Genomic DNA, 15,044 nt, shown 5'->3' with positions numbered 1-15,044 from the left:
TTCTCATCGACGGACAATGTTTATTCCGAAAAAATGTAGGAAAGAAATCATTACATCTCAAAATTTTGGCTATCCTAATAACACAATAGTATAATGTTACAAAATTCGGGTACGGCTTCGGGGTAAATGCTTCCAGAGAAGGAGAGGTAGGTATTGCACACCATTACATTCCGTTGTAGGCTGGACCGCCGCCACCCTCCGGAACGACCCAGTTGATGTTCTGCGTCACGTCTTTGATGTCGCACGTCTTGCAGTGGATGCAGTTCTGTGCGTTGATCTGTAGCTTCATGTTGCCGCCCTCCTCGTTCGGAACGAATTCGTACACTCCGGCGGGACAGAACCGCGCCTCCGGTCCGTCGTAAATGGCCAGGTTGTTCTTCACCGGAACGGTGTCATCCTTCAGGGTCAAATGAGCCGGCTGGTCACCTTCGTGGTTTGTGCCAGTGAGCGCCACAGAAGAGAGCAGATCGAAGGTGAGCTTTCCGTCCGGTTTGGGGTATTCGATCGGTTTGAAGTCCTTGGCCGGCTTCAGACGGGTATGATCGGGGGCACCGTGCCTCAGGGTCCACGGTTCGCGTCCTCCGACCAGCAGAGTGAATCCACTGTATGCAACGCCACCAAACAGTCCGAAGGCATTGTGGAAACTTGGCCGAGCATTCCGAACTTTGTACAGATCCTTCCACACGTACGATTCCTTGATTCTGAAAAACAAAACAAAAATAAACTACTTAAATACAAGTTAGAAAAGATGATTAACGTACCTGTCGGGATAATCCTTCGGTTCCAGTCCAGTCTTTTCCTGTGTGGCACCGGACAAAATCGCCTCGCATGCACTTTCAGCCGCCAACATTCCACTCTTCATGGCGTAGTGGCTTCCCTTCACACGGGGCACATTCATGAAACCGGCAGCACATCCGACCAGGCATCCGCCGGGGAACGTCAACTTCGGAAGGCTTTGGAAGCCACCTTCATTCAAAGCACGTGCTCCATAGGCAATCCGGTTGCCTCCTTCGAAAACCGTTCGCACCTTGGGATGAGTTTTGAACCGCTGGAACTCCTGGAACGGGCTAATGTATGGATTCACGTAATCCAACCCGATGACAAAACCAACCGCCACGAGGGGAGTCGGTTCGTTCAAGTGGTACAGGAAAGAACCGCCATAGGTGTTCTTATCCAGCGGCCACCCAATGGTATGCTCCACCAAGCCTGGTTTATGATTCTCCGGTTTGATTTCCCAAACTTCCTTCAAACCAATTCCGTAGGTTTGAGGGTCGTTTTCGGCATTGAGACCGAACTTGGCCATCAGCTGTTTTGACAAGTGACCTCGACATCCCTCGGCAAAGATGGTAGTCTTAGCATGCAGTTCCATGCCTCGGGCGAATGTGTCCTTCGGTGCGCCAGATTTAGAAATGCCAACATCACCCGTGGCAATTCCTTTCACGGAACCATCTTCATGGAAAAGGACTTCCGCTGCTGCAGTCCCCGGATAAATTTCAACCCCAAGTTCTTCCGCTTGCTGACCAAGCCATGCTACCACGTGACCCAACCGAACCACGTAGTTTCCTCGGTTGTCCATTGGCCAACCAGGGAATATCGGAATCGGCAGCTTACCGTTCTTGGTCAGATACGAAAACTGATCGTGGGTAACCGGCGTATTCAGCGGAGCTTCCTTCTCCTTCCAGTCGGGAACCAGCTCGTTCAAAGCGACTGGATCCAGACATGCTCCGGACAGAATGTGACCGCCAACTTCGGATGCCTTTTCCACTAGGCACACCCGAAGTTCCTGGCCCTTCTCGGCGGCAATCTGCTTGGCACGGATTGCGGCCGAAAATCCGGCGGGACCACCTCCGACAATCAGAAGGTCGGCTTCGTCGGCGAAGCGTTCCATGTCGACTTCTGTAGACGGAACAAAGGATAGAAGGATGTGTCAGTCATCAAAATGGATCTTAATGAAGTTTGAAAGGATCTTACCTGCCCATCGTTCATCTTTTTCTCGTGGGTTCAAGGTGTAGTGGGTGGTAATTTTTGGGAATTGCGCTGATGCCTCGGAATAGTTACGGTAGGAGTTCAATAGAACTCGTGGAACTGCAAAGAAAATGTTTGTTACAGTTTTTAAGTTTTACTACGAACTACGAAATATAAATTATTTTCATTTTTTAACGATAAATACTTGAAAATTAATAGAATTGCTTTCGAACCATTTGTAGGATGCTCCCAGAGGTCATTTGTGGAAATTGTTAAAAAGTGCCTTAAATTTTCTCTGAAGCGGTTTGAGTTTTGAATTCTAGAAAAACAAGAACAATGATGAAAAATCATTGTCGGCTTCTCAATATCGATTGTTGGATCATGCAGACCCTATTCTGTTGCCGTAAGTTGAGAATACGCTTAACAATTAAAATCTACTTCAAAATCTGAGATTCAAATCTGTCGAAAATGTAAATTATGCCATTAAAACTTTTCAAATGCGAAGGTATGAAGAGGGTATACACTTCACAGTCACATACAATATAAAGCCTTATTGCAATGAGAAATATTCAGTAAAGGAGCATTAGGCAGCCAGTCTTTTAATATTCATCTAGAACGGTTAAAATAGGTGGTGTCAAAAACATATTACATATTTTCTATTTTTGATAATAAAAATATATTATATTTTGGTCATCTTATGAACTATATGGGGATGCCGTGCGATTACATACTCGGAGGCGTATTCTGTTGGTCACGTATCCAAAAATATCTATGATGACACCTTTGGAACTGTACAATTCATTCCAAAATTCATTTAGAATGTTCCAGATACACCAGACTACTACGAATAGCAGAACTTCAGATTTACACTCGTAACAGTAATCATGTTGTGGAGCGGATCTGGTGTGATGGTCAAAGCACGTGACTATCACGCCGAGGACCTGGGATCGAATACCACACCACTTAATACAGAAAAAAAAGTAATCATGTTTGCTATGCAGAGTAACGTAGCATAATTGACTAAAACAACTTGAAGACTTAGGGAGCATCCTTACATAACATATTTTTTTTTTAAGTTCGTATGGACCGTAGACTTCAGCTAGACCGTCCCCCTTTTAAAATCTACGTATGTAGTTTATAGACAGGCCCAAAGCTAATTAACTCTAGTAGGATGTTGGGGTCAATATGATCCAGACAAACTCGCTGAACATACACTACGCTTTCGTGGTGCGCCTAGCCTAACATGTTAAGAGGGTTGAATATAGACTGTTTAAGAAATTATAAATACACTTTGTTTTTCTAATAAAAAGAAGTGTTTTGATGATTTTGACCAATTGTTTTCACAATACAGTATATTGCATTCCACATTTTTACGTTTCATGTAAACTGTCATGATATTTTGAAAAACAATCGATTTCTTCAATTATTTACTTCATGCTTAAAAATTTAAGTTGCTCAAGGGTGTTTTCAACATTATTTCTAACTAAATTTCAAAAATTATCTTACTCCTTATCACATTTGCTACCTCAATAGCCGTCATCAAAACCTGGGAAAAAATCAGGAGGCCATTTCCACAGAATTTTGATGAGATCAACTTTCTTATTTTTCCAAGGCTTTTCTAAGCAGCGTCAGGACTTCGATACTGATGTATCCTTAAGGCTGTATCTATATCCTATTGTTTCTTAAAGAGTTGAAATATTTCCTCAAATTTGTTCGTGATATGGTCAAATCAATTGATACACAGTGCTGATTCACAGACATCATTCGATTCAAAGGACTAAATTTGGCATAATCTCTTCGATGATTGTTTAAAGCAAATAGATTTCTATTTCTCAATTGTCTTACTTACCTTACCGGTCAGGCTAAGGCCGGGGTGGCCTCTGCTGTACATAGTAGCCGCCTCCATTCCACTCGGTCCATGGCTGTTTGTCTCCAGTTCCGCACTCTGCGTAGGGTCCGCAGATCGTCCTCCACTTGGTCGACCCACCTAGCTCGCTGCGCTCCACGTCTTCTTGTACCGGTCGGATGACTCTCGAGAACCATTTTAGTCGGGTTGCTATCCGACATCCTAATGACGTGACCCGCCCACCGTAGCCTCCCGATTTTCGCGGTATGGACGATGGTTGGTTCTCTCAGCAGTTGATGCAGCTCGTGGTTCATTCGCCTTCTCCAAGTCCCGTCTTCCATCTGCACTCCGCCGTAGATGGTACGCAACACCTTCCGTTCGAAAACTCCAAGGGCGCGTTGGTCCTCTGCACGTAGGGTCCATGTTTCGTGCCCATAGAGGACGACCGGTCTAATCAACGTTTTGTAGATGGTTAACTTCGTGTTACGGCGAACTTTATTCGATCGTAGAGTTCTGCGGAGTCCAAAGTAGGCACGATTTCCTGCCACAATGCGCCTCTGAATTTCTCTGCTGGTGTCGTTGTCGTCGGTCACCAGTGAGCCCAAGTACACGAATTCTTCAACCGCCTCGATTTCATCACCGTCGATATGAATTCGGGGTGGCGGGCGCGGTGATTCCTCCCTGGAGCCCTTTGCCATCATGTACTTTGTCTTCGACACATTAATGACTAATCCGATTCGCCTGGCTTCACTCTTTAGTCGGATGTACGTTTCCGCCATCGTCTCAAATTTACGAGCAATAATATCAATATCATCGGCGAAACCAAGCAGCTGAACGGATTTCGTGAAAATCGTCCCACTCGTGTTTATCCCCGCTCTTCGTATTACACCCTCCAAAGCAATGTTGAACAGCAAGCACGAAAGACCATCACCTTGCCGTAACCCTCTGCGAGATTCGAAGGGACTCGAGAGTGTCCCTGATACTCGAACTACGCACATCACTCGATCCATCGTCGCCTTGATCAACCGTATCAGTTTATCCGGGAATCCGTATTCGTGCATAATCTGCCATAGCTGTTCTCGATCGATTGTATCATACGCCGCTTTGAAATCGATGAACAAGTGATGTGTGGGCACGTTGTATTCGCGGCATTTCTGCAACACCTGGCGGATGGCGAACATCTGGTCCGTTGTAGCGCGTTCACCCATAAATCCAGCCTGATATTGCCCCACGAACTCTCTTGCAATCGGTGATAGACGGCGGCATAAAATTTGAGAGAGTATCTTGTAGGCAGCGCTCAGTAGTGTGATCGCGCGGTAGTTCCCGCAATCCAACTTGTCGCCCTTTTTGTAGATGGGACACACGATACCTTCCATCCATTCCTCCGGTAATACTTCCTCCTCCCAAATCTTGGTAATGACCCAGTGTAGTGCTCTCACCAGTGCTTCTCCACCGTATTTTAGAAGCTCGCTTGGTAGTTGATCTGCTCCAGCGGCTTTGTTGTTTTTCAACCGGCCAACCTCCTCCTCAATCTCTTGAAGGTCAGGGGCCGGAAGTCTTTCGTCCTGTGCACATACTCCTAGATCTGTTACCACGCCACCTCCGGTACTTGCAATGTCGCCATTGAGGTGCTCATCGTAATGCTGCCGCCACCTCTCGACCACCTCACGCTCGCTCGTGAGAATATTCCCGTGATTATCTCGGCACATGTCGGCTTGTGGCACAAAGCCTCTGCGCGAGCGGTTCAGCTTCTCGTAGAACTTTCGTGTGTCCTTAGCGCGGTACAGCTCTTCCATCGCTTCGCGATCTCGTTCTTCCTGCTGGCGCTTCTTCATCCGGAAGACTGAGTTCTGCCTGTTCCGCGCCTGTTTGTAACGTGCCTCATTCGCTCTCGTACGGTGTTGCAGCATTCTCGCCCATGCTGCATTCTTCTCGTTTTTCAACTGTTCACATTCGCCGTCGTACCAGTCGTTTCTGTGATTCGGAGTCGCGAAGCCTAGTGCTGTAGCCGAGGTACTACCTATGGCGGATCGGATGTCCCTCCAGCCATCTTCAAGTGTAGCTGCGCCAAGCTGCTCTTCCGTTGGTAGGGCCACTGCTAACTGCTGCGCGTAGTCTTGAGCCACTTCTACGTTACGCAGCTGCTCGATGTTGAGTCGCGGCGTTCGACTTCGACGCGTGGTGATAACTGTCGAAAGTTTTGAGCGCATGCATACAGCGACTAAGTAGTGATCCGAATCTATATTCGCACTGCGGTATGTGCGGACATTGGTTATATCCGAGAATTTACCGTCGATTAGAACGTGGTCGATTTGGTTTTCTGTTTGTTGGTCGGGTGATCTCCAGGTGGCTTTGTGGATATCTTTGCGGGGGAAGAAGGTGCTTCGGACTACCATACCACGGGAGGCTGCAAAGTTTACGCATCGTTGGCCGTTATCATTCGATACGGCGTGCAGGCTGTTTCGCCCGATTACCGGTCTGTACATTTCCTCCCTTCCTACCTGCGCGTTCATGTCGCCGACAACGATTTTCACGTCACGCGGCGAGCAACCATCGTATGTTTGCTCTAACTGCGCGTAGAACGCTTCTTTCTCGTCATCGGGTCTCCCTTCGTGTGGGCAGTGGACGTTGATGATGCTGTAGTTGAAGAAACGGCCCTTAACTCTCAACATGCACATCCTTGCGTTGATCGGCTGCCACCCGATCACACGTTGTCGCATCTTGCCCAACACTATAAATCCTGTTCCCAGTTCATTGGTGGTGCCACAGCTTTGGTAGAAGGTAGCCGCTCGATGCCCGCTTTTCCACACTTTCTGTCCAGTCCAACAAAGTTCCTGCAACGCACCGATGTCGAAGTTGCGGGGATGTAGTTCGTCGTAGATTATCCTGTCACATCCTGCGAAACCTAGTGACTTGCAATTCCATGTTCCAAGTTTCCAATCGTAGTCCTTATTTCGTCGCGTGGGTCTTTGCCGATTGTATCGAGTCGTATTTTCTCCTATGTTATTCGCAATGGGGTTTCTTACGGGTGGCTTATTGGGCCTACGCCAACACTCCTGTCTCGCCGGAGGGCCATCGTGCCAGTTCTGTTTAACGTCCCAACCAACACTGGGACGACCACGCTGATGGGGCTACCACCTTGGATCTAGCTGGGCGTGGTGCAGCGTTTCTTACTCAGCCGCTGGATGCCAGAACAGACGCTGTTTGAGGCGCACCTCCTTGGTGAACAGACGCTCGGATCGTACCTCCTCAATCTAGCTGAAGTCAGAAGGACAACAGTTCCCAGGCGGCACTACCAGCTAAGCACACAACTCTTAGCTGGCGGTCTTTGTCATCGCTTGACCCGTGGAAGCATGAGGTAGGAACTTGTGAGGACCAGAGCTATATTGGATGCTCTCCTTATCGACTCACCGTTTTGCAGCCCATCTTCTCAATTGTCTAGTTGGAGCATAAAAATTTATACACGATAGTAGATTTGCCGAGTCAATGCGTTGCGATACAATATCATTTACAAATGAGACCATAGCAAATTCTCGGCGTTCCTTCAAGGTCTGGATATCTATAAGCAAGCATCGAGCCTTATATGAAGGCAACGGAAATGTGGTCTAGCCTAGATTGCGTAAAGCATATAAGAGAAACTGCTTTTGTATTGATTCAATTCGTTCTTCATGTGTTATCATATAGGGAGACCAATCTATACTACAGTGTTCCAAAACCGATCTAACATAAGCTATATACAATGTTTTAATCGTATAAGGGTCCTTGAAATTGTATCCGAAACGCTTTATAAAACCCAGCATATTGGTTGCTTTATGGATTATGGCATTATAATGGTCAGTGAATGCTAACTTAGAATCAAGAATAACTCCTAAATCTCTAATTCTGTCACACTTTACAACTACTTGATTTCCTAGAGATGCAGTTATAGGCGGTATGCTATGTTTCCTACTGAACGTAATCAAATTACATTTTTTGACGTTCAACTGCAGTAGACTTTTATTACACCATTGATCGAAAATGCATATTTCCCTTAGATACGTGTCCACGTCTTTTTCGTTTATGATTTCCATAAAAAGTTTCATATCGTCAGCTTATATTAAAATTTTAGATGCTTATGAATGTAAGAAATATCGTTAACAAATAATATAAAAAGTAAAGGTCCTAAATGTGATCCCTGGGGAACTCCTGATGATACATTTCATTACAACTAAGTTTTTTTGCAGGTCATCCTATCATTCAGATGGCAATTCTTGTCATACTATTAAGGCAAATATAAAAACAGTTGTTGTGGTATTAGTTTGTTTTACGTTTGTTTCAGCTAGTGGTGTTCAAAATTTTGCTACTTTTTTCTTGCATTATGAAGGCTCTTTATGATGGTTCTCGACATTTTTTTCCAGCCAAAATAACTTTAGCTAAAACAGAAACATCTTTTCTTATCGATACAGTAATTTATATAATGTTTGTTGAATAAATGTTTCATTTATGATTTTTTAAATATTTTACTGTCAAATATTTCATGACCGTTTTGTGCAACTTCCATTTTTCAACCTTTGGTTTACAGATCACGATTTCCTATATTTTGCACGAAACGGTAACAAAGTTGGTATTATTTGTATCCCTAGAGTATTTACTACATGACCTATTAGAAACTTTCCTGCATATCACTCTAAAATTAAAATGACAGTCAATCGTTAGTGTATTTATAATTTCTGAAACAGTATATGGCCTACTGGAAGACTGATGAAGTTTAGCCTTAGATAAAGCTTAGTCCAAAATTGATTTGGGATATTCCAGATCAACCAAACCACTCTCGTAACAGTAGCATACTTGCTATACAAAATAACGTTCATAATCAACTATTTAACATTACTGGATCCACTTGCAGACTGATATATTCTATGATCTGTTATACAGTATGGACTCGATTTTGTCAGCTCCATTTTTCGACGAACTTTTTGCTCTCATTATCTAACTGTCAAACTTTGATCAATTTTTTTAAGATCAACATCAAACTACTGCTGAAAGGCAGAACATGCAGAGACAAAAAGTGTGAATATCGGTTTAGATTTTCGACGGGAGCTGTCAAAATCGAGTCACTTTATTGGAATATTCAGCATCATCCGGACTGTTCAAGAGTTTAGTTCTTAACATCTACAGCCGTTACATTAGTGATGTTCGCTATGAACCATACCGTACATATCCAACTATTATCTACAACCTCCTTGGAATTGTATGAAACATTCCAAAATTCTTTTAGGATATACACTCCCGTTCAAAAGTTTGGGGTCACTTTTTGGGGGGAGGGGGGGTCTGGCCAAAGTCTACGCTCCATACAAATTTCAAAATTTTTGTATGGACAAAAGTCTACGAGGGGGGAGGGGGGGGGGGGTCTGAGATGACCAAATTTTGGTCTACGTGGTTTATGAACAGCCCCAAAGTGACCCCAAACTTTTGGCCGATACAGCATTTTGAGGGGTGACCCCAAACTTTTGGTCGATGACATCAAAGATTAATTTACTTAATAACTTTTTTCTAGATTTTATAGCAAAGTTCTGTAAAAAGCAGTTGAAAGCTAATAGAAAATGGGTCATATTACCGTTCTCTTCTTAAAATTTGGTCGACCCAACTTCCAGCGACACTGCCGTAAGTTTATATTCATTTTTTAGAAAATTTGGCAACTTTGGGTTAAGCTTACATACAAAATTTTTTGAAAAAGTTTCTTTTAAATCATGTTCAAAGTTTCTTTGACTTATTATCTTTTGAATGAAACCTAGGGTTTTGAAATCGGACGCAAATTGGCGGAGATATGGGCCTAAAAAAATGACATGTTTTTGAGGGGGTGACCCCAAACTTTTGAACGGGAGTGTATACTTAGTAAATATACATAACCAACCATGTTACCTGAGGGCTTGTTCACAAATGTCATAACGCTGGAGGGGGTGGGTGGGTGTACTTCATGGTGTTACAGCTCGAACAAAACATTTTTCTTCCCATATGAACAATGTTACGAAGGGGTGGGTGGGTGTCAAAAAGGGCCAATTTTCAAACTGCTATGGAGTTAATTCTAAGGTCTGTAGTTCTTACAGTACTTGTTGTTAAAGTAAACGTAAACATTACTATAACAATTATAAATACACTAACGATTGATTGTCGTTTCCGTTTGAGTGCGATTTGCAGTAAAATTTCTACTAGGTCATATAAGTTATATTCTAACGAAGCAAACAATACCAACTTTGTTGACGTTTCGTGTAAACGAAGAAAACAGAGCCCTGCAAAGGAAGTTGCAATAAACGGCCCAATAATATAAGACATCGAAGTATACAAAATTACGTAAACGAAATATTTCACAGCCATAAAATACGGCAATAGCTGTATCGATAAGAAAATATGCTTTTTAACAGCTAAAAGCTATTTTCACTGACATAAATGTCGAAAACTAACGGTACTTCATAATGCAGGAAAGAACATTGTACCAATATTTTTAATTACACTAGTTACAACAAACGTAAAACAAAGGTATGTCTTAAAAGCAGTGAATTCATTTTGACAGCATTACAGGCTTTGACATCTGAAGGATAGGATGAGCTACACGATCTCATAAAAATGTTGGCTTCATGGATTTTCCCTAATTTTGATTAAGGCATCTCTCGGACCACTTATTGGCATGACAAATATGATGAAGAGTTAGATTTTTTTTAAAATTTAGTAAAAAATAATGTTGAAACACCTTTGTTCAAATAAACATTTCGAGCATAAAGTAAACAAAGTATAACGCCAGTTGAAATTCAATGTGAAAATATTGAACACACTATACTGTATTGTAGAAAAAAAAGTTTAAAATCACTATATAGAATAGTTCGATTTATTCAACAAACAAGGTGAATTTATAATTTCTGAAACGGTCTATAGAATGATTACTGCTCCAATATAGCTTTTTGAAGATTTACCTGTAGTATTTTGAGGCATTTCCAATTGCAGGAAATAATCTCCATTGCCACAAAATGGTATATTCATTCTACCACGACTTTCATTACACATGGCTGATTGACCACAGTTTTTCTTCAGCTTATGTATATTCTCTGTACTTGGAATATGAACCAAACGACCTCCAGTAACTATAATCTTCTCATAACAAGCCTTACATCTGTAAAGTTTCCTAATAATCTAAAATATAAGTTAAAGCCTACTGATCCCACATGGGTTTCAAAGTACATAATTGATATTTGATAAATCTCTATAAATCGCAAACGGAACTAATTACCTTTGATGCCCAGGTTCATTTGGTATTCTAGTATAAGCTAAGCAAGGTGAATGTCCTGATTTCTCATGAGTGTCTACATCCCAATAAACTCAGTGAAGATGAGTGAATGCATTGTATTATAACATCAAGCAGAATTACATGATGGGAATATTAGAACTAAAAAAAATCAGATTCATGTATTCCCTGCACCTACAGGAAGGCCTGTAAATATTTTTTCATGCCTCTTCAGCTTCCGGGAGATACAATCATTATGGATGATTATTTGGCGTAACTCAAAACCGCAATAACTGAAGTTACTGTAACGACTGTTCAATCCATGTTCTGGATTTCAGAACAGTTTGGATACTCCTGAATATATTGAAAGTATCTCAAGGCTTTGTCAATATTCTATCACCTCCAATAAGCCCAGTTGATACTATGTTACTCTAGCTGCTTATATAAGCTATAAACTGTAGCTGCTGTAGATTCTTATATTTTTAACTTCTTGACTTAAAACTTCGCAACTGATTGCTAAACTTTGTATGCGCAACTGATGGCGCAGCTTTGTAAGATGTAAAAAAAAGAAAATCGGGTTAAGTACGGTTCCTTTGAATTCCACTAAGAATTTGCATCCTTTGACAGATACATATTTCGACCTCAACTGTAAGGTCGTCTTCAGTGTCTTGTACTTGACTCGAGTCAAGTACAAGACACTGAAGACGACCTTACAGTTGAGGTCGAAATACGTATCTGTCAAAGGATGCAAATTCTTAGTGGAATTCAAAGGAACCGTACTTAACCCGATTTTCTTTTATTTACAGATATTCCCCTAACAAGCCCAGGTTAATCATCATCAAGATGTAAAAGTTAATTTTACACCCGTAGACTTCATATGTAAACTTAAGGACAGTTTAAACAACCTAGCACATCCGAAAAATATCTTTCAGCATCTTTTGACATTTTTATAATTTTCTGCAACAAAACAACAAAAATACTTGAACAAAACTGTATAATAACGATAGGAAAAATTCAGGCTCCAAATAATAAACCAATCCCAGGGGAAAAAAATGGCAACCATTACGCATATTTTTTTTCTAAGGGTGTAAGAATTCATGCTGCAATTCCATAAAAGGTTTAACAGAAATGAATCCAAATAATATTTCATAAGAGTCCATTTCAACAATTCGTCTAGAAACTCCTCGACGAGATATTTGAAAATATTTTCCAGCACCAAAACCCGCAAAAAATGTACTCAAATGTAAAAACTTCTTCTTCTTCTTCTTTGTGGCTCGACGTCTCCACTGGGACACAAGTACAATGATACACTATGCCCACAGAGAGTCGAGAAATTTTTCCCGACCGGAACGGAATCGAACCCACCGTCTCCGGATTGGCGATCCATAGCCTTAACCACTAGGCTAACTGGAGACCTATTTAGGTTAATTTTTAGTTCCATGCATAAAATCAAGAACAGTTCCTCTAATATGAAGATGAACTGGTCTTTCGAGTTATGCTATCACAGTGATTGGCTTTATAGCTACTACCAATATCATAAGTGATTTTCCTTTCTTTTAAACAGACTGTTATTTTTAGTAGTGATTTTAAGCATGGGCACTTTTGAGTTGACGCCTATTGAATGTTTAACATTTATAATTCAGCCCTGCATGCTTCAGCTTTTCATAGGTAACCTCAAAGCAACACCAATTTGAGAATGAACCCACGTAGTCATATCTAGCGGAATAAGTTGCAACAAAACGCAGCAGGTTTTCCTGATTAGGTGGCCACCAGGTTTCTCAAGCAAATGTCTCAATTGTAATTAGTTAAGCACTGCTTCAATTCAATCATCTATAAAAATCTGATGATTTAACAATTTAAGCCTCTTCTACCATCTTTGCCTCCCTTCCAAAAATTGTGGAATGCTTGCAGAATTTATGTTTATGTCCTGAAAGTAATTGGCTGTTAACTAACAAAATGCGTTCATTGTTCACTAATAAAAAAGTGTACATACCCCTTAAGATCCTTTTTCCCCAAATGTCGAATATCTGTATACTGTATCTATTATAAATTATAGGTACACAACGTATAGGTTGCCAAGAAGTGCGGGTCAAAGTCCAAAAAAAAATCTACGCTTAGGGATCACCGGTATATTATGACGCAAACAAGAAAGCCATATTTACAACGAAAGAAGCACATTTTCCAGCAGTATTTTAAAGTAAATTTTCGTTGATGCATAATTACTTTAAAAAAAGTAGTGACCCATATTTAACTAAAAATAAAACATCAAAAAATTCAGTAAAATTGATACTTACATTTCGACAGCTGTAGGATGTTCCTAGCCATGATTGAATCCTTATCACTAAATCAATTATATAACAACACTAGAGCAAATTATGCATTCAAGCAATAATATTCGTTTCACAAAACAAAATCAGCTGCTGTCCTTCGCGCAACGTACCGCGACTGAGAGATAAACTTTGCACCTAATCTATACAGACACACCAGATATGGAAGACACTTTTAGGATCTGTTTGATGGACTTGGAACTAAGTCCAATTCCGGGATAACACCTATAAATAAATGATGCTCACTGTATGACTGTATTGGGACAACACTTGTATCTAACTAAGAAACGGACAAAATATAACAAATAACATGTAGAAATTAACTGAACAACTTGGAAGTACGAGTAGAATAAATTGAACTGCAAGCTGATTTTACTCGAACAACACAAAGCCAACAACAAACGTGGAATGACAGTTTGCTCACGAAGTTAACATTGGCGTCGGAAAAGTAGGGAACGTTTGTGGAACGAACATGTGGAAGATGGATCTAGGGTGAATAATCTTAGTCCGCAGCTAGTAAAAATGGATTTGGGACATGATCTATATTCTGCATATACGTTTTATTTTTAATATGACTGGGAGAAATGTTTCAAGAGATGCAACTTAAAGCTGACTTCTCTATAGCAATTTCCATACAAACTACAAATGGCATGCTCAGACAAATCTGAAAGAATTAGCTTACCTTTTTGGTAAACCAACCATTTTCTATAGGAAATGAGTAACCCAATTGGGTTTTAAAATTATGAAAAATGTATTAATTTTTTGATTTTATACGAAAGAGCACCTTTTTCTGAACCACTATGATTTTTTTTTCAGATTTTTAGAACCTTATTTTGGTACCTAAATTCAATATCAAAGAGATTTTTTTGAAACATCTTTTGACAGCTGGACAACTGTTTGACAGCTCCGCTCAGAACAAACTGCGACGAGGTGATTCGACAAATTGCTTTTAAATAGGTTTCCGGGCTCCAAAATTCATGAAAATTTGGATTTCAGCTCAGTTTGACATGCAGATTCTGAATATCGAATTAACAACATCATTAAAGAAGCCAATTAGTTTGTTTAGTGAATAAAATATTGCTATTGTCTCTAGCCTAACCGAAAGAGCTCATTTTTCTGAGTACAACGTGATTTTATTGCGTTCCATAACTTTGTTTTGGCGGTTGAATAAACAAAATAGTTTTTACTTTTGTGGATAGAATGACAGTTCATCCACAGACAAACAGATGTAACACCTTGAACAAAAAGTGGCACGAATCACTGTGTTGTGCAATATCGTCAACAGAAGGCGCTAGTGTGAAACGTCAAACGCATAGAAAAACGATGCGCGTGCCTCTGGTTGTGAAAACCACAACTATGAAAATTTAAAATGATCGTTAAAAGCGTGGTCGATGAAAATTTCGCAAGTGTTACGTCTGTTTGTCTGTGGTTCATCTCGAACAAAAAATTTACCCCATAAAAACTTAAAGTGCATTTTAAAAATAGTTCCCGGGCACAAAAAATCATGGAATGTAGGATTTCGGCAAATTTTTGGGCGGGGATTCCGATTATGAAATAACCTGGATACCCATAAAGAACCCATCGTTTAGTCTAGGGGAGCAAACAAGGGAGCAAACAATCTAAAACTTGCATTAGAGCACCTTTACCGGTG

General features: G+C 41.0%; 1 protein-coding gene across 1 annotated transcript; it reads right to left on the bottom strand.

The window, feature by feature from the left end:
• On the bottom strand, positions 1-13,794 carry LOC109411128 (electron transfer flavoprotein-ubiquinone oxidoreductase, mitochondrial). The gene is made up of 5 exons (XM_029872969.2): positions 13,640-13,794; positions 13,361-13,536; positions 1,972-2,085; positions 762-1,896; positions 1-701 (listed from the first exon to the last, which is right to left on the bottom strand). The coding sequence occupies exons 2-5, from the start codon at positions 13,389-13,391 to the stop codon at positions 164-166; spliced, it is 1,818 nt and encodes a 605-aa protein (XP_029728829.2). The 5' UTR covers positions 13,392-13,536; positions 13,640-13,794; the 3' UTR covers positions 1-163.
• Between the last annotated feature and the right edge of the window lie 1,250 nt (positions 13,795-15,044).

The sequence above is a fragment of the Aedes albopictus genome, chromosome 2, assembly GCF_035046485.1.
Source record: "Aedes albopictus strain Foshan chromosome 2, AalbF5, whole genome shotgun sequence".
Taxonomy (NCBI): Eukaryota; Metazoa; Arthropoda; class Insecta; order Diptera; family Culicidae; genus Aedes; species Aedes albopictus.
The sequence above is the reverse complement of the archived record's forward strand: the minus strand, read 5'-3'. Positions and strand labels throughout refer to the sequence as shown.

Excerpts from the sequence above, each read along its gene's own strand:
- LOC109411128 (XM_029872969.2), bottom strand. The coding sequence starts at position 13,391 with ATGGCTAGGAACATCCTACAGCTGTCGAAAT. Across the intron at positions 1,897-1,971 it reads AAAAGATGAACGATGGGCAG|AAGTCGACATGGAACGCTTC; the intron begins GTAAGATCCTTT and ends TTCCGTCTACAG. Across the intron at positions 702-761 it reads CCGAAGGATTATCCCGACAG|AATCAAGGAATCGTACGTGT; the intron begins GTACGTTAATCA and ends TTTGTTTTTCAG.